Source organism: Aquarana catesbeiana, linkage group LG03, assembly GCF_042186555.1.
Source record: "Aquarana catesbeiana isolate 2022-GZ linkage group LG03, ASM4218655v1, whole genome shotgun sequence".
NCBI classification, from domain to species: Eukaryota; Metazoa; Chordata; class Amphibia; order Anura; family Ranidae; genus Aquarana; species Aquarana catesbeiana.
In genome coordinates this window covers 328162806-328189607 of record NC_133326.1, presented here as the reverse complement: position 1 = coordinate 328189607, position 26802 = coordinate 328162806, and the positions used below count along the sequence as shown (strand labels likewise).

General features: G+C 43.4%; 1 protein-coding gene across 6 annotated transcripts in view; it reads left to right on the top strand.

The window, feature by feature from the left end:
• UIMC1 (ubiquitin interaction motif containing 1) overlaps positions 1-26802 on the top strand; it is a 252931-nt gene that overhangs the window by 157455 nt on the left and 68674 nt on the right. For all 6 annotated transcript variants that reach the window (XR_012242873.1, XR_012242872.1, XM_073620479.1 and 3 more), the window contains exon 8: positions 14298-14374. Coding sequence is in view for 4 of the 6 variants with exons in the window: in XM_073620479.1 (XP_073476580.1) it covers positions 14298-14374 (77 nt within the window). In the remaining 2 variants the exon portion in view is untranslated. The remainder of the gene's footprint in view (positions 1-14297; positions 14375-26802) is intronic.

Below are 26802 nucleotides of genomic sequence, written 5' to 3'. Positions count from 1 at the left end.
CTTGAAATACATCACGGGACACAGAGGTCCCTCCTTTCTTTTCTGGGATCTTCATTGCTTGCTACATCCTCACTGGGACATCATTGAAGAATTTGAAGAGCTTCAACAGCCATGACCATCACCTTCAAGACACTGGCAAAAAACTAAGGTACTTCATGTGTGGGAGGGGTTATATGGGAGGGACCTTCTTAGTATTGGTTGCTAGTGTCCAATCACCTAAAGGTAGCATATAACCCAGATAGTCATTATTATGGTGCTATGTGTCCCATGATGTACTCCAAGAAAAAGATTTTACAGGTAAGCTGTTTTAAAAATCCATTTTTTTTATTCAGTGCCTTTTCTACATTATCCGACTATATCAGTAGACCCTTGAATCATAATAGCCAAAGGTTCCACTGCCAGAGCAAAAAGCAGGGTCAACAAAGGGCACCCATGCTGAGTGCCCCTATGCAGATGGAAAGTGGCAGAGAGGCCATTATTTTTATGGAGTCTAGCTCTAGGGGCAGAATGAAGTACCTGTGCCCATTTAATACATCTAAACCATTCCAGCGGTTCATGAGCCGCTCAGACTGGTTTCCTGAGAAAGCCGGCCACCTGCTGAATAAAAACAGTACCGGGGTTATGGCTGATATCTAAAGCCATAATCATGGTAAACTATATAATGTATTGCGGTCGGCAAGTGGTTAAAAGAGCCTAAGCTCTTAAACAGAAACCTCCTCCTGCTATGTTATGCCCTTGCTCCACCAGAACCATTGGAGTATTCTGGGCCTTTAGGCACTAAGCCTCTGTTACCCAATTATGTATGGCCACCACCTGGTCTTTTCCTGGTGGATGTCAAGTCTTCTGTGGATGCAGCTTTCAGCCACAAAGTTTTTGCAGCAGCACTCTAAACTTAGTTCTTTGACCCCTGTCTTTTTTTTGTTGACATATTGGCACAGTTACAATTGCCTAGCTGTTGCCCACCCTTTGTATTTATTACTTGGAGATGACCCATGAATAAGTTGCATGTATTCTTTACTGTTAGAGTAAGATAAGAGGTATCTTGAATTACCTGCACATTCTATATTATGGGGTACAGTACAGGACACCCTCCCTAACTTTCCTTATTACGCTGCATTTCTTGCTACAAAACGCACAAGGTGGGGTACAGTTCTAAGGGCGGCACCCCAGAGGAACATGTGCTCGAAAGGCTGCCATTTCCCAGTCGCCTGAAAATACGAGCCTATAATCCATGTAGTATAAATAAGTTGCCTTGTCCTGTATAGCAGGGGTCTCCAACCCCCGGGCCGCGGCCCACTACCGGGCCGCAGCCTGTTTACAAGTGGGCCGCGAAGTCTCCACAATCTGCGACGGGCGAGCAGAGAGATCACCGCACTTCCACCCACACAGCTACACTGTTGGGGTGAAGCAGGCGAGCAGAGAGATGACATCATCTCCCACCGCCCGCCCGCATCACCGCTGTTCCGCCCACACAGCACTGTTGAAGGTAAAGCGGGGGAGAAGAGAGATGACATCATCTCTCAACGCCCACCCCGCATCACTGCTGTTCTTTCTCACGCGGAACCCACCACTCAACTGCACTGCCTCTGTGCTTAGTGACAATTTGCGTCTAGGAGGCAGGAGACAGTGGCATGTGCAGTCTGCATCTGGTGGCAAGTGACTGTGGCAATCTGCATCTGGTGGCATGTGGCAATCTGCATCTGGTGGCATGTGGCAAGTGACTGTGGCAATCTGCATCTGGTGGCATGTGGCAAGTGACTGTGGCAATCTGCATCTGGTGGCAGTCTGCATCTGGTGGCATGTGGCAAGTGACTGTGGCAATCTGCATCTGGTGGCATGTGGCAAGTGACTGTGGCAATCTGCATCTGGTGGCATGTGACTGTGGCAATCTGCATCTGGTGGCATATGGCAATCTGGATCTGGTGGCAGGCGATGTGGCAAGTGGCAATCTGATAGGCACCGTGGCAAGCTGCATCTGGTGGCATATTCTGCATTATGGTGAGTTAAACTATTTAATTTTATATTACAATATAATAAAAATATTGCGCTTCAATCATCCTGACACCATATTAACCATGGTGTTGTGATGGTTGAAGTGCTAACACCAGCCTTTTTTTGACAAATTGGCCGCAAAAAAACGCATCGTCACCCAGACCAGACCATCTGTCAAAGGACTTGTAATACTCTGTGCCCATCTGCAGCTTCAATGCAGCCTAATCTGTGCCCATCTGCAGTTTCAGTGCAGCCTAATCTGTGCCCATCTGCAGCCTGATCTGCGCCCATCTGCCCCATCAATGCAGCTCACCTTCTCATGTCTCGCAGGAAATCACCGAGCTGTGTCATCTACTAGTCACATACACAATCCCGTCTCCGCCATCGGCATTGAACCAGCTCCTGTGATGGACAGAACACTGGTCCAATGCCGGTGGCGGAGGTGCGACTGTGTGTGTGACGTGAGAGCCGAGTGGAGAGGAGATGACGGCTCAGTGAATTCCAGCGGCACTCGTCCCCCTCCAAGATACGCTGTTGGCGTATAACATGCACCTGCAAATTTCCTCCTATTTTCAGGGGAAAAAAGTGCGTGTTATTCGCCGATAAATATGGTAATCACTCTCCCCTTGTCAACATGGCCATTGCCAGCGCATGTGCAAAGCCTGATTTGGCTCCCAGTGATTACTCCTCTTCTTCCAACCAGAGTCCTATGCAGTGGATTATATGAGGTTAATATAAAGATAAATGTAGGTACTTTTACACTAATTGGTTTTAAAAATTAAAGTAAAACTAAAATAAAACTTTTATTTTCCTTCTGGATAGTTAAAGTTTTCACCGATGTCAGGTTTTTTACTATACAGTATCTCACAAAAGTGAGTACACCCCTCACGTTTTTGTAAATATTTTATTCTATCCCTTCACGTGATAACACTGAAGAAATGACACTTTGCTACAATGTAAAGTAGTGAGTGTACAGCTTGTAGAACAGTGTAAATGTTCTGCCCCCGTCAAAACTCAACCATTAATATCTAAACTGCTGCCAACAAAACTGAGTACACCCCTAATTGAATATGCCCAAAGTGTCAATATTTTGTGTGGCCACCATTATTTTCCAGCACTGCCTTAACTTCCTTGGGCATGGAGTTCACCAAAGCTTCATAGGTTGCACTGGAGTCCTCTTCCACTCCTCCATGACGACATCACGGAGCTGGTGGATGTTAGAGACCTTGTGCTCCTCCACCTTCCGTTTAAGGATGCCCCACAGATGCTCAATAGGGTTTAGGTCTGGAGACATGCTTGGCCAGTCCATCACCTTTACCCTCAGCTTCTTTAGCAAGGCAGTGGACGTCTTGGAGGTGTGTTTGGGGTTGTTATCATGTTGGAATACTGCCCTGTGGCCCAGTCTCCGAAGGGAGGGGATCATGCTCTGTTTCAGTATGTCACAGTACATGTTGGCATTCATGGTTCCCTCAATGAACTGTAGCTCCCAGAGCACTCATGCAGCCCCAGACCATGGCACGCCTACCAGCATGCTTGACTGTAGGCAAGACACGCTTGTCTTTGTACTCCCCACCTGGTTGCCACCACACACGCTTGACACCATCTGAACCAAATAAGTTTATCTTGGTCTCATCAGACCACAGGACATGGTTCCAGCAATCCATGTCCTTAGTCTGCTTGTCTTCAGCAAACTGTTTGTGGGCTTTCTTGTGCATCATCTTTAGAAGAGGCTTCCTTCTGGGACGAAAGCCATGCAGACCAATTTGATGCAGTGTGCGGCGTATGGTCTGAGCACTGACAGGCTGACCCCCCACCCCTTCAACCTCTGCAGCAATGCTGGCAGCACTCATACGTCTATTTCCCAAAGACAACCTTCTGGATATGACGCTAAGCGCGTGCACTCAACTTCTGTGGTCAACCATGGCAAGACCTGTTCTGAGTGGAACCTGTTCTGTTAACCGCTGTATGGTCTTGGCCACCTTCCTGCAGCTCAGTTTCAGGGTCTTGGCAATCTTCTTATAGCCTAGGCAATCTTTTTATGTAGAGCAACAATTCTTTTTCTTTTTAGATCCTCAGAGAGTTCTTTGACATGAGGTGCCATGTTGAACTTCCAGTGACCAGTATGAGCGAGTGAGAGCGATAAAACCAAATTTAACACACCTGCTCCTCATTCACACCTGAGACCTTGTAACACTAACAAGTCACATGATATCGGGGAGGGAAAATGGCTAATTGGGCTCAATTTGGACATTTTCACTTAGGGGTGTACTCACTTTTGTTGCCAGCGGTTTAGACATTAATGGCTGTGTTGAGTTATTTTGAGGGGATAGCAAATTTACACTGTTATACAAGTTGTACACTCACTACTTTACAATGTAGCAAAGTTTCATTTCTTCAGTGTTGTCACATGAAAAGATATAATAAAATGTGTACAAAAATGTGAGGGGTGTACTCACTTTTGTGAGATACTGTACGTTGTCCATTGGGGAGATTTGCCTTCATTTCCTGACCCATATCTAAAACAGCAAGTGAGTGAAAATCCCTCAAGTGAGGGAATACCTGGTTGTCACCAGAACTAGTGTCCCCATTGGAAGATTTTTTTCTCAGTTACTGTCCCATATACAACCCAAAATGTGGGATTTTCATTTAGTTTTACCTTTGATGATAATGGTAAACATGACAAATAGAGTGGGTAGATATCCTAATTTTCACGGGGGCACAGACAGTAAACAACATGTTTTGGCTTTAGGTATACTTTAAGGTTTTTTTTGTTTTTTTATTTATGAAACATGAAATCTCATCACTTGCTCTCCTGTTAAGTGCAACTTAGTTTTTTCCCTCTGTAGTTCTGCTCTAGTAGAATGGGACTCCAATGTCTGAATGTTGAAATTTAGAGCAACATACACTATATTACCAAAAGTATTGTGATTCCTGCCTTTACACGCACATGAACTTTGATGGCATCCCAGTCTTAGTCCGTAGGGTTCAATATTGAGTTGGCTCACCCTTTGTAGCTATAACAGCGTCAACTCTTCTGGGAAACAGAAGAGTTGACTGTCCACAAAAGTTGTTCTATCGGTTTGAGGTCAGAACTCTGTGCAGGCCAGTCAAGTTACTCCACCCCAAACGCACTCATCCATGTCTTTTATGGACCTTGTTTTTGCACTGGTGCCCAGTCATGTTGGAACAGGAAGGGGCCATCCCCAAACTGTTCCCACAAAGCTGGGCGCATGAAATTGTTCAAAATGTCTTGGTATTCTGATGCCTTAAGAGTTGCTGTCACTGGAGCTAAGGGGCCAAGCCCAACCCCTGAAAAACAACCCCACACCATAATCCCCCCTCCACCAAATGATTTGGACCAGTACACAAAGCAAGGTCCATAAAGACATGGATGAGCGAGTTTGGAACTTGACTGGCCTACACAGAGTCCTGACCTCAACCCGATAGAACACCTTTGAGATTAATTGGAGTGGAGACTGAAAGCTAGGCCTTCTCATCCAACATCAGTGTCTGATCTCGCACATGCGCTTCTGGTAGAATGGTCAAACATTCCCATAGACACACTCCTAAACCTTGTGGACCCACCCTTTGCAGCTATAACAGCTTCAACTCCCAGAAGAGTTGAAGCTGTTATAGCTGCAAAGGGTGGGTCAACTCAATATTCAATCCTACGGACTAATGCCCCGTACACACGGTCGGACTTTGTTCGGACATTCCGACAACAAAATCCTAGGATTTTTTCCGACGGATGTTGGCTCAAACTTGTTTTGCGTACACACGGTCGCACAAAGTTGTCGGAATTTCCGATCGACAACAACGCGGTCACGTACACCACATACGACGAGACTAGAAAAGGCCGGTTCAGAACCAAGCGCGGCACCCTTTGGGCTCCTTTTGCTAATCTCGTGTTAGTAAAAGTTTGGTGAGAGACGATTCGCGCTTTTTCAGACTCGTGGCTTTCAGATCGTTTTCTGCCGTTCAGTTTGTGCTTGTGGGTTTGTATCTGCTCTTCAGTGCGTGCAGTCAGTTCGTATCAGAGTTTTCTGTGTGATCTTGCCTGCTCGTTGCTGTTTTTCAGGTCGCTCTTCACAGGCCTTGCTGTTCTTCAGTGCGTTCTGTTACTTCGTTCTGAGCAGCCGACCGTTTTCTAGCCATGTTTCGTATGCGTACTCCTCGTACAGTTCGTGCTGTGCGGGGGCTTGGTGTTGGGGTCCTGACCTTGACACAAGTCCAGTCCATGAACAGGGTGGGGAGGAGTTCATGGACCAAGAATTGGTTGCTTCAGCGTCACCAGTTCTCTCATATGCCTTTGCTCCGTGAGATCCGTGAGAATAATCCTGATGATTTCAGGAACTTTCTCCAGATGACGGACCCCGTGTTTCACCGTTTGTTGGCTTTGCTGACCCCTTATATTAGCAGGCAGGATACCTGCATGAGGCAAGCCATCACTCCGGAGCAGAGGTTGGTCGCTACCCTGCGGTATTTGGCCACAGGGAGAAGCCTGCAGGACCTCAAGTTCTCGACAGGCATCTCCCCCCAGGCTCTTCTTTGTGGACATTTACTGCTTGTGTTTGTTTTAGCTGACCCTGACAGAAATGTGTGGAGTCCTGAAAATGTCATGATTGTGTAACCTTATACAAAGCACTGTTGGCTGTTATTTACTAAATGCAAAGACACTTTTCACTACAAGTGCACTTGCAACTGCACTGAAACTGCACTTGTAGTGCAAAGTGGATTTGCCCTTAGGAAATTACCCCCATTTTCTCATAAAACAACAATTACATCACCCCAAAAGTGTTGTAGCGTTGAGACAATAATCCACACATTCTTGATGAACAATCTTTTTAATACCTGCACAATCACATGTGCATTTACCAAAGGTTTTTCTGACAAACCAACATGTTTGTTGTATAACAATTTTTGTGGTGTCATTATCCAAAATCAAAATGTGCATTTTATAGAAAACAGGCCTGTGTAAAACCAACAAGAAAGACACAAATCTTGATCTTACAAAGTTCACATTTGGTAGAACCTGACGGCAATATCAGACATGAGTATTTAGGAACTGTGTTTGATATTGCGTTCAAATGGGGGGAAATCACCCCTGGAAAAGCCAAATTTGGAAGATGCACACCAAGTTCAGAATGTCAACATGTGCTATCTGCCATCAGGGGGGATCAAGGGACGTATTTTGGGGGAGAAAGCCCTTCCTCACCGCTAATTTATTATTGAGGAAGGGGTTGCACCCCCAAATCGCGTCCATTGATCTCCCGTGATGGCAGATAGCACATGTTGACACACTGTGTGCATCCTCCAAATTTGGCTTTGGGAAAAATCACAAAAACATTTCGCACATTGTAGCACACAAAAGAAGAAAGTGATTTGGAGGGGTTTTAAACTCGCCCCAAAACATCAATGATGTTTTTATATTTTGGAATAACATCATTGATGTTTTGCTTGATGTTTTCCAATTGTAAATTACACCCCATGATCTCCCCGATCAGGATCTGGGCACTTTCGGATGTGAAAGGATCTTCATCCACAACATCACGATCACCTAAAAAGAGAGGAACCCCAAAATAAATTAGGTTTCAAAAAAATGCCGCAATCCATCTCTTATCTGAGCCTGTGGTCGCAGACACTCACCTGTTGTGGTGACTAGTTTCACCACGTCTTCTTCCTCCTGCTCATCTTGTGTTGGGGGGATTTCCCCTTCTTCCAGAGGGGGGGGGGCTCTGGTCTCCTCGGATGAGGGGTGTCCTCCGAGTCTTTTCTCCCCTATGTAAAACAAAAATGGTATAATTAGCACACAGATATTTATTGTCAGAACTATAAAGATGAAACATTGCTTGGAAGTGGGGTACAATTGTCTATTTTAGCAGAGTTCCAACATGTAGCTTTTTTAGTGTCCTTTGTCAAGCTGCAATACTTTACCTGTTTGGTAAAAGCTTCACAGATGTAGCCCCCCCTATAGTATACACTGGAGCTATACACTGGAGCACCTGTGTGGCCCCCTAATAAAAATGGTGTTCTGGGGTCCCACACTAGTGCTCCAGTGTCCAGATGTGAAAACAGCTGCTCAGTGTCCTCTCCTTACACAGAATCTAGTTTGCATTTCATTCTAGTAACAAAGCCATCTACACAACCCAATTCTTTGAAGACAAGTATAGGGCGTCAAAATGGTGGCCAAATGCATATGGCCTAAACAATGGTATTTTATCGTCCGAAATAAAAATGTTTGATCCGAACGAATAATGTGCCCATGAACATGAAAGTTGCCATTTTAAACTGTACAACAGTTCCTAAAAGCACATGGAGCAGCACGAACGTCATAAACCTAAAGAATAGGAACACAGCACAACTACTTACTTTTTTGCAGCACTCTCCGGATCTTTCTGTACTGCTCATGTTCTCGTAATTTCAGGTCCGACCACCGCTTCCTGAGCTGATCTTTCGATCGTCGTACCCCGAATTTCCGGTGCAGACTCCTGACCACTTTCGCCATGATCTTGGCCTTGCGGACATTGGGGTTGGGGTAAGGCCCATACTTTCCATCATAGTCGGTCTTCTTCAGGATGTCCACCATCTCCAACATCTCCCCAAAGGACATATTTGAGTCCTTTAATCTCCTTCTGGATCGGGACGTTTCAGGCTCCAGCCTTTCCTCCTCCTCCTCCTCGTTGCTACAATTAGCACGATCCTGCTGTCTATCCGCCATGTGCTCTTCCCCCCACTGCGCCGAACGAAAAGGGGCGGGGAATAGACTAGAAAGAACGTCAGGGGCGGGCGGAGTTATACGCATGCGCAGTGTGTATAAATCGTAACGCGCGCGTTTTACGTACGATCTGTGAGCGGAGGAAGGAGCATCGGAGACACCGATCGTGCTAACGAAGGTAGGATCTAAACTTGGGCCTATACTGCTTCGAAATGGAAGCCTATATTGTAACAAGATTAGGGGAGTTTGGCCTGACATTAGGCTTTGTCTTGTGTTGTGTCTTACAGAGAAAATGGATGGGTTCAACGACCACAATTTCCTGCCCCTGTTCATAGACAAGTACAGGGAGCTGCCCTGTCTGTGGCAAGTGAGACACCCCCCACTATAATCACAAACAGAAGAGGCAGGCAGCGCTGGAGAAACTGCTGGAGTTAGTGAAGCCGGTGGTCCCCACAGCAACCATCCCTTATTTGAAAGCTAAAATTGGTGGCCTGAGGAGCACATATCTTAGGGAGCGCAAGAAGGTCACAGATTCCCAGAGGTCCGGAGCTGCAGCAGATGACGTTTATGTCCCCAGGCTGTGGTACTACGAGAGACTGCGATTTCTGTCAGACCACACTGAAGTCAGGGAATCCCTCTCTACTCTTCCTTCCATACCAGCTGAGGCTTCCGATGTCCAACCTGGGCCTTCCAGCCAGGAAGAAGTGGAGGAGCCCAGCTGGAGTCAGGTATAGCATTCTTCTACTGATTTCTGGGCAATAAATAAATGATGTTTATTAGATGTTATTATTGATCACTAATTGCTGATTAAAAAAAGTGCTTTACATATCAATAGACAGTAGTGGGCACCCAAAATTGGGAAAAGAATGAAAACTGCTGGGCTCAGAAGGATAGTCTGTTATATTTGTTAATATTCAATTTGCAGCAGTCAGGAGGTGAAAATTGTGTGTGATTGATGACTAAAAAACTAAAACTATGTCCCTTTTTCATACACAGGAAGACCTCAGCCAGGAGGAGGCTGTGGAATGTGGCAGTCAGGAGGAGGCGGGGATTATTAGTGGCAGTCAGGAGGAGGCGGGGATTATTAGTGTCAGCCAGGAGGAGGCGGGGCTTAGTGGCAGCCAGGAGGAGGCGGGGCTAAGTGGCAGCCAAGAGAAGCCTGGGACAAGTCGCAGCCTGACTGAGTCTCAGGTCCCTCCCCTCCGCCTGCCATATAAACGAGCCAGGAAGGCCACTCCGAGTCCCGTGCAGGATTCAGCGTACAGGCTGATCCAGGAGGCTTCGGCGTCCCTCCGAGCCTTCCCCAGTCCTGAAGAGGCCTTTGCCTGCATGGCTGCCACAAAATTGCAGGGCATGCAGGAGGGTCAACGCAAGATCTCTGAGGACCTGATTTATAAAGTCCTACGTAAGGGGGAGAGTGGGGAACTAACACACAAGACGGATGTCATGGAGAGGGACGATCCTCCTCCTCCTCCTCCTGCTGCCACAACTCCACCACCACAGCCAAAGGCTGTAAGGAAGCGTGGAAGGAAGACCAAAGAGTGATGGCCCTGGGTTCAGTCTGGTTTGACAAAAGCTGCAGTCTCTCGTATGACCACAGCCTGGGGACACAGATGTCATCTGCTGCTGTTCATGATCTCTGGGACTTCTGGACCAGACTGACCTCCCTTAGATAAGGACTCCTCAGGCCACCAATTTTGCTTTTAAATAATTGATGTCTGCCCTGGGGGTCCAAGGCTTCGCCCACTTCTGCAGTTTCTCCAGCGTTGCCTCCCTCTTTGTTTATAGTTGTGAGCCCTTAATAAATTTTTTGGGTAAATTCTACTCTCCTGTGTGTGTTTTCATCCAAAAAGGACAGTTTGTTGGTGACGATTCAGGTACATTTCTAAAGTACAATAAGGGACAACAACACCAAACAATCTCCTACAGATTAAATAGAACAACATATTAGTGGTGTTGTGGGAACTTGTCACCAAAAACACACACAAACATTTTCGGGAATACAAATCAAAATCACCAAAAAAAAAAAAAAAAAAGAGAAACACAAAAAAAGAATCTACATTAAAGTCCAAAAAAAACAAAAAATTTTGTTGTCAGATGTGAGAAATCAAAATATATTGAGGGAATCCCGATAAATAGTAACGAAATAAGTTTGTGAGAAGTGTGTGTGAATATGAGCAGCAAAACTACTTAATTCTTGTCACATTATAAAGAAGAAGAGAGTGCGCTGTATTAAACCATTTTGAACATTGCAGCGTGACGAAAGTGCTGTATCCATTCCGAATGCTACGTTTACCAGAACGAGCTGTCCCGTGTCGGAATTTCTTCTGAGCATGCGTGGCACTTTGTGCGTTGGAACAGGCCACACACGGTCGGAATTGACGCGATCGGATTTTGTTGTCGGAAAATTTTATCTCCTGCTGTCCAACTTTGTGTGTCGGAAAATCCGATGGAAAATGTCCGATGGCGCCCACACACGGTCGGAATTTCCGACAACACGCTCCAATCGGACATTGTCCATCGGAAAATCCGACCGTGTGTACGGGGCATAAGACTGGGATGCCATTAAAGTTCATGTGCGTGTAAAGGCAGGCGTCCCAATACTTTTGGTAATATAGTGTAGATTAAATTTGAACTAGGAGATCTCGCCAATTTGCAGAGCTGTTGTCCTTAAAGCGTAACTCCACTTTTGTTGAGAAACAAACAGTCCCCTCTGGGTGATCTATGTACATTGCAGGTATTTTAACAAACTTTGATGGAGATTCCTACCTGTGTCTGCTCTGAAGAAATACTGTAGCTATTTGTTGTGCGTAGAGTGAATCTGAAAGGGAGTGACTTTTTCGTGAATAATCAGCTGATGCATTTGCAGTGCTCTAAATGGGGAAAGTTGCCGGGTCTGCATCCCTTTTAGAAGTGATTAACGCTTTGGGAGTATCTCACTAAAAATTACATTTTTGTTGCACAGGATGCCTAAAAAGTTGTATTTTAGTGCACTTCTGGGAAGTGAGCCCATCACAGAAGGGGGAAGTTCTTTACACCGTAATCCGATATAGCGCAGTGCAACCCTAAATTAAAATTCTCAATTATTGAACAATATATCATGTATGAGTATTAAAGTCCAAAATTGTGATCATATAATAAAGTTCAAAAATACTATGTCACTGCTGTGAAAAGGGATTTCCTGTGTGTGCACAAGAAGACGTAGGTTCCCTTTTTCCGGTGACTGGATGTGCCCGTGTATGCTGTTATGGAGAGAGGACAAGGTGTGAATGCCAGCAGATTTAACCCTTGAAGGGGGCAAGCGCTTTCATGACCTGACTGATAATGCAGGGGTCAAGTTTTTGAGGTGAGCGGCCAACATTTCACTGGTGGTGGAGACATGGAGAGCACTTTTAAAGTTGTATTTGATGCAAGATATGACACTATATGATCACAGTGGTGACCTCATTTTCATTTATCCACTCTTTTAATAGTCCACTCAATTGGATTATGAGCTGGTGAAAAGTGTGGTGAAATCACTTTTTGAGTGCTAGCAATCTATTTCGTTTCTTACACTTGGTGTGTTTTTGATAGTTTTGTTTCATGATATTAATTTGGGGTATGTTTATTTGGTTGCGCTGATTGATTTTAGGTATACTGAAGTTCTTTACACCAACTGTGTACAGAATGCCTCCAGGTTACCATATTGCATTGAATGTTATGGAAAATTTGTGCTGCAGTTTGAAAAGGAAAGGTCATTTTTAATAACATTACATTATGACTTGTGCAGCAAATGTGTTATATTATTATTTTTGCTTTATCTTTTCTCTCTAAAGTGGAGTTGCCCTTTAACCACTTCAGCCCCGGAAGATTTGGCTGCTCACCAGGCCATTTTTTTGTGATACGGCACTGTGTTGCTTTAACTGACAATTGCGCAGTCATGCGACGCTGTACCCAAACAAAATTTGTGTCCTTTTTTTCTACAAATAGCTTTCTTTTGGTGGCATTTGATCACCTCTGTGGTTTTTATTTTTTTGTGCTATAAACAAAAGAAGAGCGACAATTTTGAGAAAAACACAATATCTTTTACTTTTTGCTATAATATATATCCAACATTTAAAAAAAAAAAAAAAAAAAACAACTAATTTTTCCCTCAGTTTAGACCGATATTATTCTTCTACTTATGTTTGGTAAAAAAAACCCCGCAATAAACGTAAATTGATTGGTTTGCGCAAAAGTTATAGCGTCTACAAAATAAGGGATAAATTATGGCATTTCTATTATTTTTTTTTTACTAGTAATGGCGGAGATCTGCAATTTTTATCGGGACTGCGACACTGCGGCGGACAAATTGGACAGTTTTGACACATTTTTGGGACCATTAACATTTATACAGCGATCAGTGCTATAAAAATGCACTGATTACTGTATAAATGTCACTGGCAGGGAAGGGGTTTTTCTTTTTGGAGGAGCTGCGGGCAGGAGTTTTTAGGCGAGGCCGCAGCTTCGGCCTAGTCCGCGAGGCCGGACGCCGCGGACTAGGCCAAAGCCACGGCCTCACCTAAAAACTCCTGCCTGCAGCTCCCCAGGACCGGCGCTGACACCGCGTCGGTCCTGAGGAGCTGCGGGAAGGAGTTTTTAGGTGAGGCCGCGGCTTTGGCCTAGTCCGCAAGGCCGGACGCCGCAGACTAGGCCGAAGCCACGGCCTTGCCTAAAAACTCCCGCCCGCAGCTCCTCAGGACCGGCGCGGTGTCCAAAAAAAAAAACTCAATTCGAATCGTGAATCGAGTTTTTTTTTTTTGAGAAAATCGTCCAGCTCTAGTTCATACTTTGTATAAACACACGATCTGTCTCCTCTCCCCTGAGAGAACCGGGATCTGTGTGTTTACATGCTTTGCGGGTCTTTTAACCCTTTTTCGACTGATAGCAGGCGTTAAAAGCGCCCTGCTAGCGTCCGAAAACCTCCGCAAAGACGACGGTAAAGTGCCGCTAAAATAGCGGCACTTTACCGCCGACGCCCCAGTGTGAAAGCATCCTTAGTAATAAGCCCGGCCCCGCCCCCTTCTCTCCTCATTGGCTGACTGACTTTGACAGCAGCGAGAGCCATTGGCATTTTGCTTCTGTCTCAGCCAATGAGGAGGGGAATCCTGGGCAGCCGAGATACTCCTGCAACATCGCTAGATCTAGAGGGACCTCAGGTAAGTATTAGGGGGGCTGAGGGAGGCTGCTGCACACAGAAGGCTTTTTATCTTAATGCATAGAATGTTTTAAGATAAAAAACCTTCTGCCTTTATAATCACTAAGTTTTTAAAGCGCCTCTTCTTCAGTGGAAGAAGTAAAAGGTCACATGTTTGCAATATTCCACATGTAGGTACTACATACGGTAATTAAGTTTTAACCCAAGATAATTAATTTGAACAATATTAGAAACTGAAATATTGGATATACAGTATTTTACTGGTGATGCCATGTTTAGCATAGCATTGACTTTAATTTTATTTGCGGCTATGGGTTATGGCATCCCTAAGAACTGCATTTGCTTTTATTTGTATAGATGATTTGTTTGTACAGTGTCAGGAAATGATATCCTGTTTTAAATTTTTTCCTACAGAGACGCAGCTTGGCTCAGAAATTCAGGACAATGATCAAGAGAACCAACCAGATTTAACTGACCCAGAGTCATCACAAGTAAGACTTGTTTAATCAATGGCATGACCGTTCACAGTGAAATCAAATGGTGTTTGAGCCTCGGTTAAAAGGCTAACCCAAACAAAAGTAATGGTTAAAGTACTTTTTTGGCTTAAATGAAAAATGATGTTGTGTAAAGCATGCGGACTGGCATACACTGGCATCTAACCAGCACTGCAGTCGAGTCTAAAAAAGAATACTTTTTTTTATTTATTCTTTAGCAGCCATGTGACTTCACTGCCTCTGTTCTCTATCTCTCTGGTAATGGCTGGTAGTGTATGCTACAGGGTGCCCCCACACCACTTGCTCCTCCAGCTCAAGCCTTGTTGGCACTCCTTAATGGCTGTGACAAAGCCTGTATGCCAACACACTCATGCTACGGGAAGAAGGTGACCATGCTGGTAGAATGTTAGTAGCGATCATGCATTGTTGTCAAGCATCAAGAAATTGTCCAGATTGCTCAAAATTGTCACGGTCGCCAGGTTAAAGCAAAATTAAATGCAGGGACTTCTTAGGCCCTAGTCACATAGGGCAATTACAGTGGGGAAAATAATTATGCAGATTTTATAAGTTTGCCCACTTACAAAGAAATTAAGGGTCTTTAATAGGGATGGGCCAAACACCCCCTGTTCGGTTCGCACTAGAATATGTGTACAGGCAAAAAATTAGAACAGTCTGACAGCAAAATGAAATTTCTAAAGGAAAAAAAAGTAATTTAAAACTACTCGCAGCTATAATGAATTGTCGGTCCGGCAATACAAATAAAAGTTCATTGATAAAAACGGCATGGGATTCCCCCACAGGGGAACCCCGAACCAAAATTTAAAAAAAAAAATGTGTGGGGGCCCCCCTAAATTCCATACCAGGCCCTTCAGGTTTGGTATGGATATTAAGGGGAACCCCGTGCCAAAATTTAAAAAAATGGCGTGGGGGTCCCCCTCAAAATCCATACCAGATCTGGGTGTCCCCTTGTTAAAGGGGCCTTCCAGATTCCGATAAGCTCCTCCACCGCCTGCAGATCCCCACAACCCCTGGGCAAGGGTTTTGGGGATGAGGCCCTTCTCCCCATCAACATGGGGACAAGGTGCTTTGGGGGGCTACCCCAAAGCACCATCCCAATTTTGAGGGCATGTGGCCTGGTACGGTTCAGGAGGGGGGGAGGCACACTCTTTTGTCCCCCCCCCTCTTTTCCTGTGGCCTGCCAGGTTGCTTGCTCGGATAAGGGTCTGGTATGGATTTTTGGGGGGACCCCACGCATTTTTTTTTTTTTTTTAATTTTGGTTCGGGGTTCCATGCCGTTTTTATCAATTAACTTTTATGTGTATTGCTGTCAGACTGTTTTAAACACGGGAAACATGCGCCACTTTACAGGCATACTATAGACACCCCCCAGATACGTAATTTAAAGGAATATTACACTTTTATTGTTTCACTTTAAGCATTATTAAAATCACTGCTCCCGAAACAACGTCCGTTTTAAAAAAATTATTTTTTTGCATTGATACATGTCCCCTGGGGCAGGACCCAGGTCCCCAAACACTTTTTATGACAATAACTTGCATATTAATCTTTAAAATTAGCACTTTTGATTTTTCCCATAGACTTCGGCAAACGGGCGAACAGCCAATGTTCGAGTCAAACACAAGTTTGACCCGAACATAAAGCCCATCCCTAGTCTTTAATTTTTATCATAGGTGTATTTTAAATGATAGAGACAGAATATCAACCAAGCATTAAAAACACATTATAAATGTTATAAATTGCAGTTCAGTGAGTAAAATAGGTATTTGATCACCAAGCAAAACATGACTTAGTACTTAAGAAAAAACAAAGGAGACTTTTTGGACTTTGTAGGCACAGTAACACCAAGTATTTACATCAAAAATAGTTTATTGAAAAAACATATACATAGAAACACCTAAATAGATAACACCTTTATTCTATGTATATGTTTTTTCAATAAACTATTTTTGATGTAAATACTTGGTGTTACTGTGCCTACAAAGTCCAAAGTCCCCTTTGTTTTTTCTTTGGTTAATATAGTTTCAGGACGTGGCACGCTTATATTCAAATATGTATCCACAGTACCACTCTGTGTCATGATACTTTTTTGTTGTTGTATGACTTAGTACTTGGTGGAGAAACCCTTGTTTGCAAGCACTTGTAGTTGGTTACCAGGTTTACACACATCTCAGGAGGGTTTTTGGGCCCCTCTTCTTTACAGATCTTCTCTAAATCCTTAAGGTTTCTTGGCTGTCAATTGGCAATTCGAAGTTTTGGCTCCCTCCATAAATTTTCTATAGGATTGGTGTCTGGGGACTGGCTAGGACACTTCATGATATTAATGTGCTTCTTCTTGAGCCACTCCTTTGTTGCCCTGGCAGTATGTTTTGGGTCATTGTTATGCTGGAAGACCCATCCACGACCCATCTTCAATGTTCTGGCTGAGGGAAGAAGGTTCTCGTCCAAGATTTTACAATACATGCCCCGGTTCATTCACCCCTCAATGCGGCAAAGTCGGCCTGTACCTTTAGCAGAGAAGGAGCCCCAAAATATAATGTTTCCACCTCCATGCTTGATGATAGAGATGGTGTTTTTAGGGTCATAGTCAGCATTTTTATTCCTCCAGAGACACCCAATCCTCCCATTCCTTCTCTGAATCATGTAGGTGCTCATTGGCAAACTTTAGGCGGGCCTGTACATGTGCCTTCTTGAGGAAGGGGGTCCTTGTGGGTGCAGAATTTTTATCCATGTCGGCGTATTGTGTTACCAATGGTTTATTTGTTGACTGTGGTCCCAACTGCCTTGAGCTCATTTAAAAGCTCCTCCCGTGTAGTTCTGGGCTGATCGCTCACTTTTCTCATGATCATCCTTAACCCATAAGGTGAAATCTTGCATGGAGTGCTAGACAGAGGGCAGTTGGTTATTTTGTATTTCTTCCATTTGCAAGCATCATGCTGATGGTCTTCTAGCCCATTCCAGCCTTGTGCAGGTCTACCTTGTCTCTGACGTCTTTGAACAGCTCTTTGGTCTTGCCCATGATGGTGAGGTTTGAATGGAAGAAACATTCTGTAGACAGGATAACGAGTTGTCGTTAGGAGTACATTCTTAAATTGACAGGGCTAATCTGTGTACCACATGAGCACATACTGTAGCCAGTCTGTGGGAGCCAGAATTATTTTTGGTTGGTAGGGGATCAAATACTTCATTTCTTTGTAATTGGCCAAACTTAGAAAATCTGCAGGGGATCAAATAATTACTTTCGCCACTGTAGCTGTGTGCCCCATACAGGGCTGTGTGTTACCAGCACAGGGATGCGCAGGTGTTGTGTGCATCCCTATGCCAGCAGTCCCAAAGATTTGCTTATATACCGAAAGCTCCAATAGTGACATTTCCCTGCCATAATTTCATAACCTGTTCTGTCCACCGGGAGTTCCGGGTACTCATGCTCAACTTTGCATGTTCTAGCACCTTCTGCTGTATTCTGCATATTCCTAAACCCAAGCTAATTTTAATATAGCTGCTGTACTGGATCGGAATGTTATCTAAGAAATAAGTTATATAAATACAGCGCTCAGACAAACTCTAAAAAATTCCAGCAAAGTGAAGAAAAAAAGTGTGTGTGTGTGTGTGTATGTATATATGTGTGTATATATATATATATATATATATATATATATATATATATATATATATATAAATAATATTATGTCGTCGTGGAGGAGTGGAAGAGGACTCCAGTAGCAACTTGTGAACTCCATGTCCAAGAGGGTTAAGGCAGTGCTTGAAAATAATGGTGGCCACACAAAATATTGACACTTTGGGCCCAATTTGGACATTTTCACTTAGGGGTGTACTCACTTTTGTTGCCAGCGGTTTAGACATTAATGGCTGTGTGTTGAGTTATTTTGAGGGGACAGCAAATTTACACTGTTGTACAAGCTGTACACTCACTACTTTACATTGTAGCAAAGTGTCATTTCTTGAGTATTGTCACATGAAAAGAGATAATAAAATTTTTACAAAAATGTTAGGGGTGTACTCACTTTTGTGAGATACTGTATATAAACAATAATATATTCGGTGCTTATTATGTGTTCAATACTATATACAAAAATACCCTTCGTTTATACATAAATCCATCAAACCAACATAAAGTCCAAAAAATTGGTACCTCATGGCAAAAAACTCTCTGAAGATCTGAAAAAAGAATTTTTGCTCTACAATGAAGATGGCTTAGGCCAAGACCATACAGCGGTTTAACAGGACAGATTTCACTCAGGCCTTGCCATGGTCGACCAAAGAAGTTGAGTGCACGTGCTCAGTGTCATATTCAGAGGTTGTCTTTGGGAAATAGGCATATGAGTGTTGCCAGCATTGCTGCAGAGGTTGAAGGGGTGGGGGGGGTCAGCCTGTCAGTGCTCAGACCATACACCGCACACTGCATCAAATTATCAAAGTGGTCTGCATGGCTGTCATCCCAGAAGGAAGCCTCTTCTAAAGATGATGCACAAGAAAGCCTGCAAACAGTTTGTTGAAGACAAGCAGACTAAGGACATGGATTACTGGAACCATGGCCTGTCGTTTGATGAGACCAAGATAAACTTATTTGGTTCTGATGGTGTTAAGTGTGTGTGGTGGCAACCAGGTGAGAAGTGCAAGACAAGTGTGTCTTGCCTATAGTCAAGCATGGTGGTGGGAGTGTCATGGTCTGGGGCTGCATGAGTGCTGCCAGCACTGGGAAACTACAGTTCATTGAGGAAAAAATGAATGCCAACATGTGCTGTGACATACTGAAGCAGAGCAGGATCCCCTCCCTTCGAAGACTGGGCCGCAGGGCAGTATTCCAACATAACGACTCCAAACACACCTCTAAGACAACCACTGCCTTGCTTAAGATGCTGAGGGTAAAGGTTGGGGACTAAATATATTCCATAAACATCATACATGATATAATATCCATCTCTGTCTACTAGGTGACATACCATAGTATCCTATACTCTTTCTATTAGTATACTTAATAATCTCCTTCCCCCTACTCGTTTAACGTAAAATCAAAACCATTATTCCTTCCCAAACATACAAATGGATAACCGCCCCCCCCCCATCCAAGACCCATACCGTGTCTTCGCAACTGGGGGGGGGGTCCTCAATTCACCCTGTATCCACCAAAACCTTTCTTCATTTCATATTTTCCCCCCTCCCACCCGCCATCCCCAAAAGAAGAAGAAAAAAAGGGGGGTGTTAAACCCCTCCCCTTTCTCTCACCCCCTCCCCCCCCCAAGCTAGCAAGTTGTTTCTCACACTTATCACCATATTCATAATTCTGTTTCCTTCCTGACTGTATTGCCCTCTTGGCTCTATACAAAAGTAACGCTGTGGTCTGTCTATGCGCCGACGGAAGGTTCCTTTTCCTAACTGGGTTAGGGCTCTGTTTGTGCAAGGTTTCTAAACGAAGAATATCTGCCAATAAGGATGTCAGTTTTGCTTCTCTTTCCCTTTTAATTCTTGCCCCATGTTTTATCAATTCTCCCCTTATCACCGCTTTATGGGCCTCCCAGATCACGCCTGGATCACAATCTGGTGTATCATTGGTCTGAAAGTACCAAGTTGCTTCTCTATGGACATCTTCCAAAACAGAAGTGTCCTGCAGGAGACTTTAATTAAGCTTTCAGGTCGTCAGACCAGGGTATTGGGTATCCAAGAGGTTGTATTTCAGAAAAATTGGTGCATGGTCAGACCAAGTAATGCTTCATATTCCCACTTCCTTTACCGCATGCATTTGATTATGTGGAATAAAATAGTAATCAATGCGGGAATATGTCTTATGTGGGGCAGAGTAAAAAGAATAGTCCCTCTCTCCTGAGTGAAACAATCGCCATATATCTACTAGCCTCGCTCCTTGTAACAAATGTGAGGTTTGCTTCTGGGTGCCTGGTGGTGCTGCCGAGATCCCAGTGGAAGTGTCCTCACTAGGGACCAAGGGAATGTTCAAATCACCCTGCAGAATCAGATGGCCTTCCTGTAATCCCAGAAGTTTGTCCAAGTATTTCCTAAAGAATACATCCTGTTGTGTGTTAGGGGCATAAAAGGAGCCCAGGGTCACCCCTGACCCCCCAATTTTACCATGGAATCCTACCGGAAATCAAGAGAGATACTCCCCCCTTCTTAGCCACAGAATTGGTAGCATGATATCCGATCGGAAAAAATCTGTTTCTAAGAAAGGGGAGACTATTTTCCCTAAAGTCTGTTTCCTGAACAAATGCTATATCACTCCCCACTCGCTTTAGGTATATTTTGTTATCTTGATTTATAAAAAATAAAAGATTAAAATTGAAAAAAAAAAAAAAGGTTGGGGACTGGCCAAGCATGTCTCCAGACCTAAACCCTATTGAGCATCTGTGGGGCATTTTTAAACGGAAGGTGGAGGAGCGCAAGGTCTCTAACATCCACCAGCTCCGTGATGTCATCATGGAGGAGTGGAAGAGGACTCCAGTGGCAACCTGTGAAGCTCTGGTGAACTTCATGCCCAAGAGGGTTAAGGCAGTGCTGGAAAACAATGACCACACACACAATATTGATACTTTAGGCCCAATTTGGACATTTTCACTTAGTGGTGTACTCACTTTTGTTGCCAGCAATTTAGACATTAAGCCTCAGTTCACACTGAGACAGCACGACTTACAGCACGACTGCCTCAGGCGACCCAGGACACGACTCAGCGGCGACTTGCAAAAGGACTTCTGTATAGAAGTCAATGCAAGTTGCCCCCAAAGTCGTACAGGAACCTTTTTCTAAGTCGGAGTGACTTGCGTCGCTCTGATTAGAATGGTTCCATTGCACAGAACGGGACGCTACTTGTCAGACGACTAGGTCGCCTGACAAGTCGTCCCAGTGTGAACCGAGGCTAACGGCTGTGTGTTTAGTTATTTGAAGGGGACAGCAAATTCACACTGTTATACAAGCTGTACACTCACTATTTTACATTGTAGCAAAGTGTAATTTCTTCAGTGTTGTCACATGAAAAGATATAATAAAATATTTACAAAAATGTGAGGGGTGTACTCACTTTTGTAAGATACTGTGTGTACATATAATATATTGGATATAAAAAGTCTACACACCCCTGTTAAAATGTCAGGTTTCTGTGATGTAAAAAAAATGATACAAAGATAAACAATTTCAGAAATCTTTCCACCTTTAATGTGACCTATAAACTGTACAACTCAGTTGAACAACAAACTGAAATCTTTTAGGTGGAGGGAAGTAAAAATAAAATAATAAAATATGGTTGCGCACCCTTAAACGAATACTTTGTTGAAGCACCTTTTGATGTTATTACAGTACTCAGTCTTTTTGGGTATGTGTCTATCAGCATGGCACATCTTGACTGTGCAAAATGTGCCCACTCTTCCTTGCAAAAAACACTCCAAATTTGTCAGATTGCGAGGGCAACTCTCAGATCACCCCACAGATTTTCAATTGAATTCAGGTTTTGGGCTCTGGCTGGGCCGTTCAAAAACTTTAATCTTCTGGTAAAGCCTTTCTTTTGTTGATTTGGATGTATTTGAGTCGTTGTAATGCTGAAAGATGAAGTTCCTCTTTACGTTCAGCCTTCTAGCAGAAGCCTGAAGGTTTTCTGCCAACATTGACAGGGTTTTGGAACTGTTCATAATTTCCTCTACCTTGACTAAGGCCCCTGTACCAGCTGAAGAAAAACAGCCCCAAAGCATGATGCTGCCACCACCATGCTTCACTGTGGGTATGGTATTCTTTTGGTTGGTAATGTGCAGTGTTGTTTTTTTGCCAAATATATCTTTTGGAATTATGGCCAAAAAGTTCAACCTTGGTTTCATCAGACTCCAACACATTTTCCCACATTGCTTTTGGAAGATTTCAGATGTGTTTTTGCAAAATTTAGATGGGCTTGGATGTTTTTCTTGGTAAGAAAATGCTTCTGTCTTGCCACTCTACCCCAGACATCTGAAGAATATGGGAGATTGTTGTCACATGTACCACACCGCCTGTACTTGCCAGATATTCCTGCAACTCCTTTAACCACTTGCCGCCCACCATATAGCAATATGACGTTGGCAAAGTGGTTCTGTTATCCTGACCAGACGTCATATGACATGATCAGGATACAGGTCAGCACGGAGTGCGGCAATCGGTGGTGCTGTGTGTCAGTCTGACACACCGCATCTCCGATCGTGGTATGGAGCCTCTGACAGAGGCTTCTTACCACATGATCAGCTGTGACCAATCACAGCTGATCGTCGTGTGAACCAGGAAGTACCGGTAAACGGCTTTTCTCAGTTCGCACTGACAGGGAGAGCCGATCGGCGGCTCTCCCTGTCAGAGGGGGGTCTGCGCTTATAAACAGCACATTATCAGTGCAGCCCCCATCAGAGGTGCCCATCAGCTACCAATCACTACCCATTAGCTGCCAGCCTGTGCCCCATAAAGAATGCCTGACCGTGCCAATCAGTGCCCATAAATGTGCCAGTCAGTGCTCCATCAGTAATGCCTGTCAGTGCCCTTCAGATGCCACTCAGTAATGCCTGTCAGCTCCTCATCAGTGCTGCCAATCCAGTGCCATCTATTAGTGCCCATCAGTGCCGCCTATCAGTGTTATCAGTGCCACCCATAAGTGCCGCCTATCTGTGCCCATCAGTTTTTTATTTTGTTCAAAAATGTTGGTCTTTTTTAGTTTGTTTAGCAAAAAATAAAAACCCAGTGGTGATCAAATACCACCAAAAGAAAGCTCCTATTTGTGGGAAGAAAATTATAAAAATTTTGTTTGGGTACAGTGTTGCATGATCGCGCAATTGTCATTCAAAGTGTGACGACGCTAAAAGCTGAAAATTGTCCTCGGCAGGAAGGGGCGAAAGTGTCTGGTATTGAAGTAGTTAATGTTGCTGTAGGCCTCTTGGCAGCCTCCCCAGTTTTCTTCTGGTCTTTTCATCAAATTTGGAGGGACGTCCAGTTCTTGGTAATGTCACTGTTGTGCCATATTTTCTCCACTTGATGATGACTGTCTTCACTGTGTTCCATGGTATATCTAATGCCTTGGGAATTCTTTTGTACCCTTCTCCCGACTGGTACCTTTTAGCAATCAGATCCCTCTGATGCTTTGGAAGCTCTCTGTGGACTAGGGCTTTTGCTGTAGGATGCAACTAAGAAAATGTCAGGAAAGACCTACTAGAACAGCTGAACTTTATTTTGGGTTAATTAGCGCCACTTTAAATGATGGCATGTGTGTATGGTCTCCTATTTAACATGAGTTTGAATGTGATTTCTTAATTCTGAACACAGCTACATCCCCAGTTATAAGTGGGTGTGCACACTTATGCAACCACATTATTTTAGTTTTTAATTTTTACATCCTTCTAAAATATTTCAGTTTGTTTTTCAATTGAGTTGTACAGATTAAAGGTCACACTAAAAGTGGAAAATGTTCTGAAATGATTTACCTTTGTCTCATTTTTTTACATTACAGAAACATATATATATATATATATATATATATATATATATATATATATATATATATATATATATATATATATATATATATATCTTTTTTTCTTCACTGTGCTGGGATTTTTTTTTATAATTTGGCTGTGCGCTGTATTTATATTATTTGTCTAAATAAAAATACAACACAATGAGTGGGACCCCCCCAATAAAGGTTACAGCAGGTGTGCAGACCCAGAATCTCACCAATAGTGTCCCTGCAAGCAAGTGTAAGAAACTCACAGGGGTTTAACTCACTAGCATCTACCAGAAATATCTTGGGTGAATCGAACCTTTGCTGTTCTGCCTGTACATTTGACCTTTGGACAAGCTTTTTTACCTGCCATGCACATCCACTGTTATGTACAATGGAGAATCTCTAGCTGTTTGCTTTTATTAATGTAGTCATGTGGAGCACCAGGCTATCCTGATTCATGTCTGCCATTTACACATAGATGAACAGAATATCAGGGAAAAAAAGAACCACCCTTTATATTCCAGTTTCCCATAGCCATCTGATGCTATTGTTCATGGCCATACATGGGAAGATTTTTGCAGGGCACATACAAAAATGGTTGCATTATATGCGGGGGTTCCTCAGGTGTATGGGGAACTACGGTTTTCTAAGTTTTCTCTTTTGAAATCAGGCTTAAGCATGAGCAGGGATTGCTACACTAATCAGCAAATACACTAGAGAGAGGACTGAGTTGGCAAGCAGGACAGGAAAGTGTTGTGGTGTACCTCGGCCTCTAGCCATCTGTACTGAGTCACCAGCTATCCAACCTGGGATCTTAAATAAATACTAATCTTTTGATTGGGGTTTACACTTGGCACTTGGCCACCTGGACTAGCCTGCTTTACTAACAAGTTATAAAAATTAATTTACGTTTACACAGAAGTCACCAGCAAAACATCTGTTTAATACACTACCCATCTGGACTTTAGTCCTTTTTACAAATTAGTTTCGGTAAAGGACTCTTTACACACTAACCACTCTGTTGTGATTTTCTTAAAAAAAAAAAAAAAAACTGCAGAAAAATACATTGACTGCCACTCCTTTCTATAAAATTCTTAGTTGTCATACTGGACCAGTGGCTTCATACATAAAATAACATTGTTCATGTATCACAGTTATTTTCTGTACATGCTCCCCATTGCTGCCCCTTTTGCCGTCAGTACAACCTATAGTGTATTTTGTTCCTCTATACTCCCCCTGAAAATTCAATGATACCACCTCTACCTGTAACAAGCTAGCAATTAGGGACCTGTACAACAACATTTCAAGTTGGACTGGAAGAAAGCTTTTAATGTGTTTATTTTATACTCTTATTTTGTATGTGGATAGCCCCTCTTAGAAGGACGGGCTGTAGAGGTTGTAATTGTGCACTTTGAAATGCTAAAGTAAGCTGTGATTAAGACCATAAGCAGATTATGCTACGTAAGCTATTTTTGAATCGATTAAAGAATCAGACCTTACAGCTGTGTGCAGGAGCTACACATTACACCTGCCATGTTGGTACCGCCATTAAAAAAGAAGCATGGCCAATTCTTTTTTTTTTTTTGGCCGTGCTTCTTTTGTGGGGTCACAGAAGTACACTTACTTTTCCTCTCCTTTGACCCAGATTCAGCTGAGAGCGGGCTATTGCCCACTCTAAGCTGATATGGCAGAGCTGCTCCATCCCCTGGAAGGATCCCAACTACTGTATGTTGTTGTAATGCACTGCCTGATTGACAGCTGGCTCCTCTTCTCAATACAAAGCTGAGGGCTCAGGGCCAGCTGCACCCTCTCCAGCCTGGTACTCAAGTGAACACAGCAGGAGCAGAGTGGGGAGCCTTGACAGACAGTCACCACTCTCCACTCTGAGCAGACCAAGAGCTGAATGACCAGCAGTCATGTGATCTCTCAGTTCTCTGGCTTAGAGCCAACCTGGGAGAGCTGCAGCATCACACTGATGCTGTTGCATAGATGTGATCATGCAGTTTTTTTCTGTTTTTTTTTTTTTATTAACCCCATACTTCTTTAAGAGGAGGTTTGTGACACCTGTCTTCCATCCATTGCATTGTGTTAGTTGCTGTTGTTTAAAATTTGGAGAGAAGCAACAGTACAGAGCCTTAAATGAATGCAGACAGGCAGGACAGATATTGAGGAGAGGTGGGTAAGAGGAGCAAGGGGGTCACTTCAGTAAACACGTATTTTTCCAGCTAGTGTCAAAACTGTCACAACTGACTGTTCAGAATTGCAGCCACAGGTGTCAGAAATGCGTAGCGTATTCTCTGCTAAATGACAGGCAGTCTGATTTGCGCTAGATGGGCATCTGATCACTATATCTGTTTGGTAATATATGCATGGCACTGTAGGTTGCATGCTTTTGGTTTGAGTTCCCTGTAAGGCTGTGAGAAAGTTTTTCTGCAAAGAAAAAATGATGCTGCTTAAATACCATTGCAATAGCAAAAAAATATTTAAAACATTGAAATAGGTATTCTTTTGTAGCTTATTGAATTTAGAGCTGTGATAGCAGCAGTGATGGTATCTTTCCTTTTAAGCTGAAAAAGTCAGATATTGTTGTTTTACAATAATTTTCATCATTTTGTGTTTCCATGGTGACCACATTCTTTGAGGACTGTGCAATAAAGCCAAACTCTTTCACTGAATGAACTGTAGTTATTATGTGCACATTTGCAAGTATGTCATATTCTGGGAAAATCAAATATCTGTCTAGGCAGAAATGGATCCCCAGAATTTTGTTTCTATATCACTGCAAAGATGACCAAACATGACAAAAACATAAAAATCTATCAGCTTTGTTGCATTATTACACGTATAAATACAGACCCTAGTGGCATTTCACTTCCATGTAAAAAGTAAAGCTTTTTAGTGAGTTTAATAACTATATGCATAGATAAGTACCTTT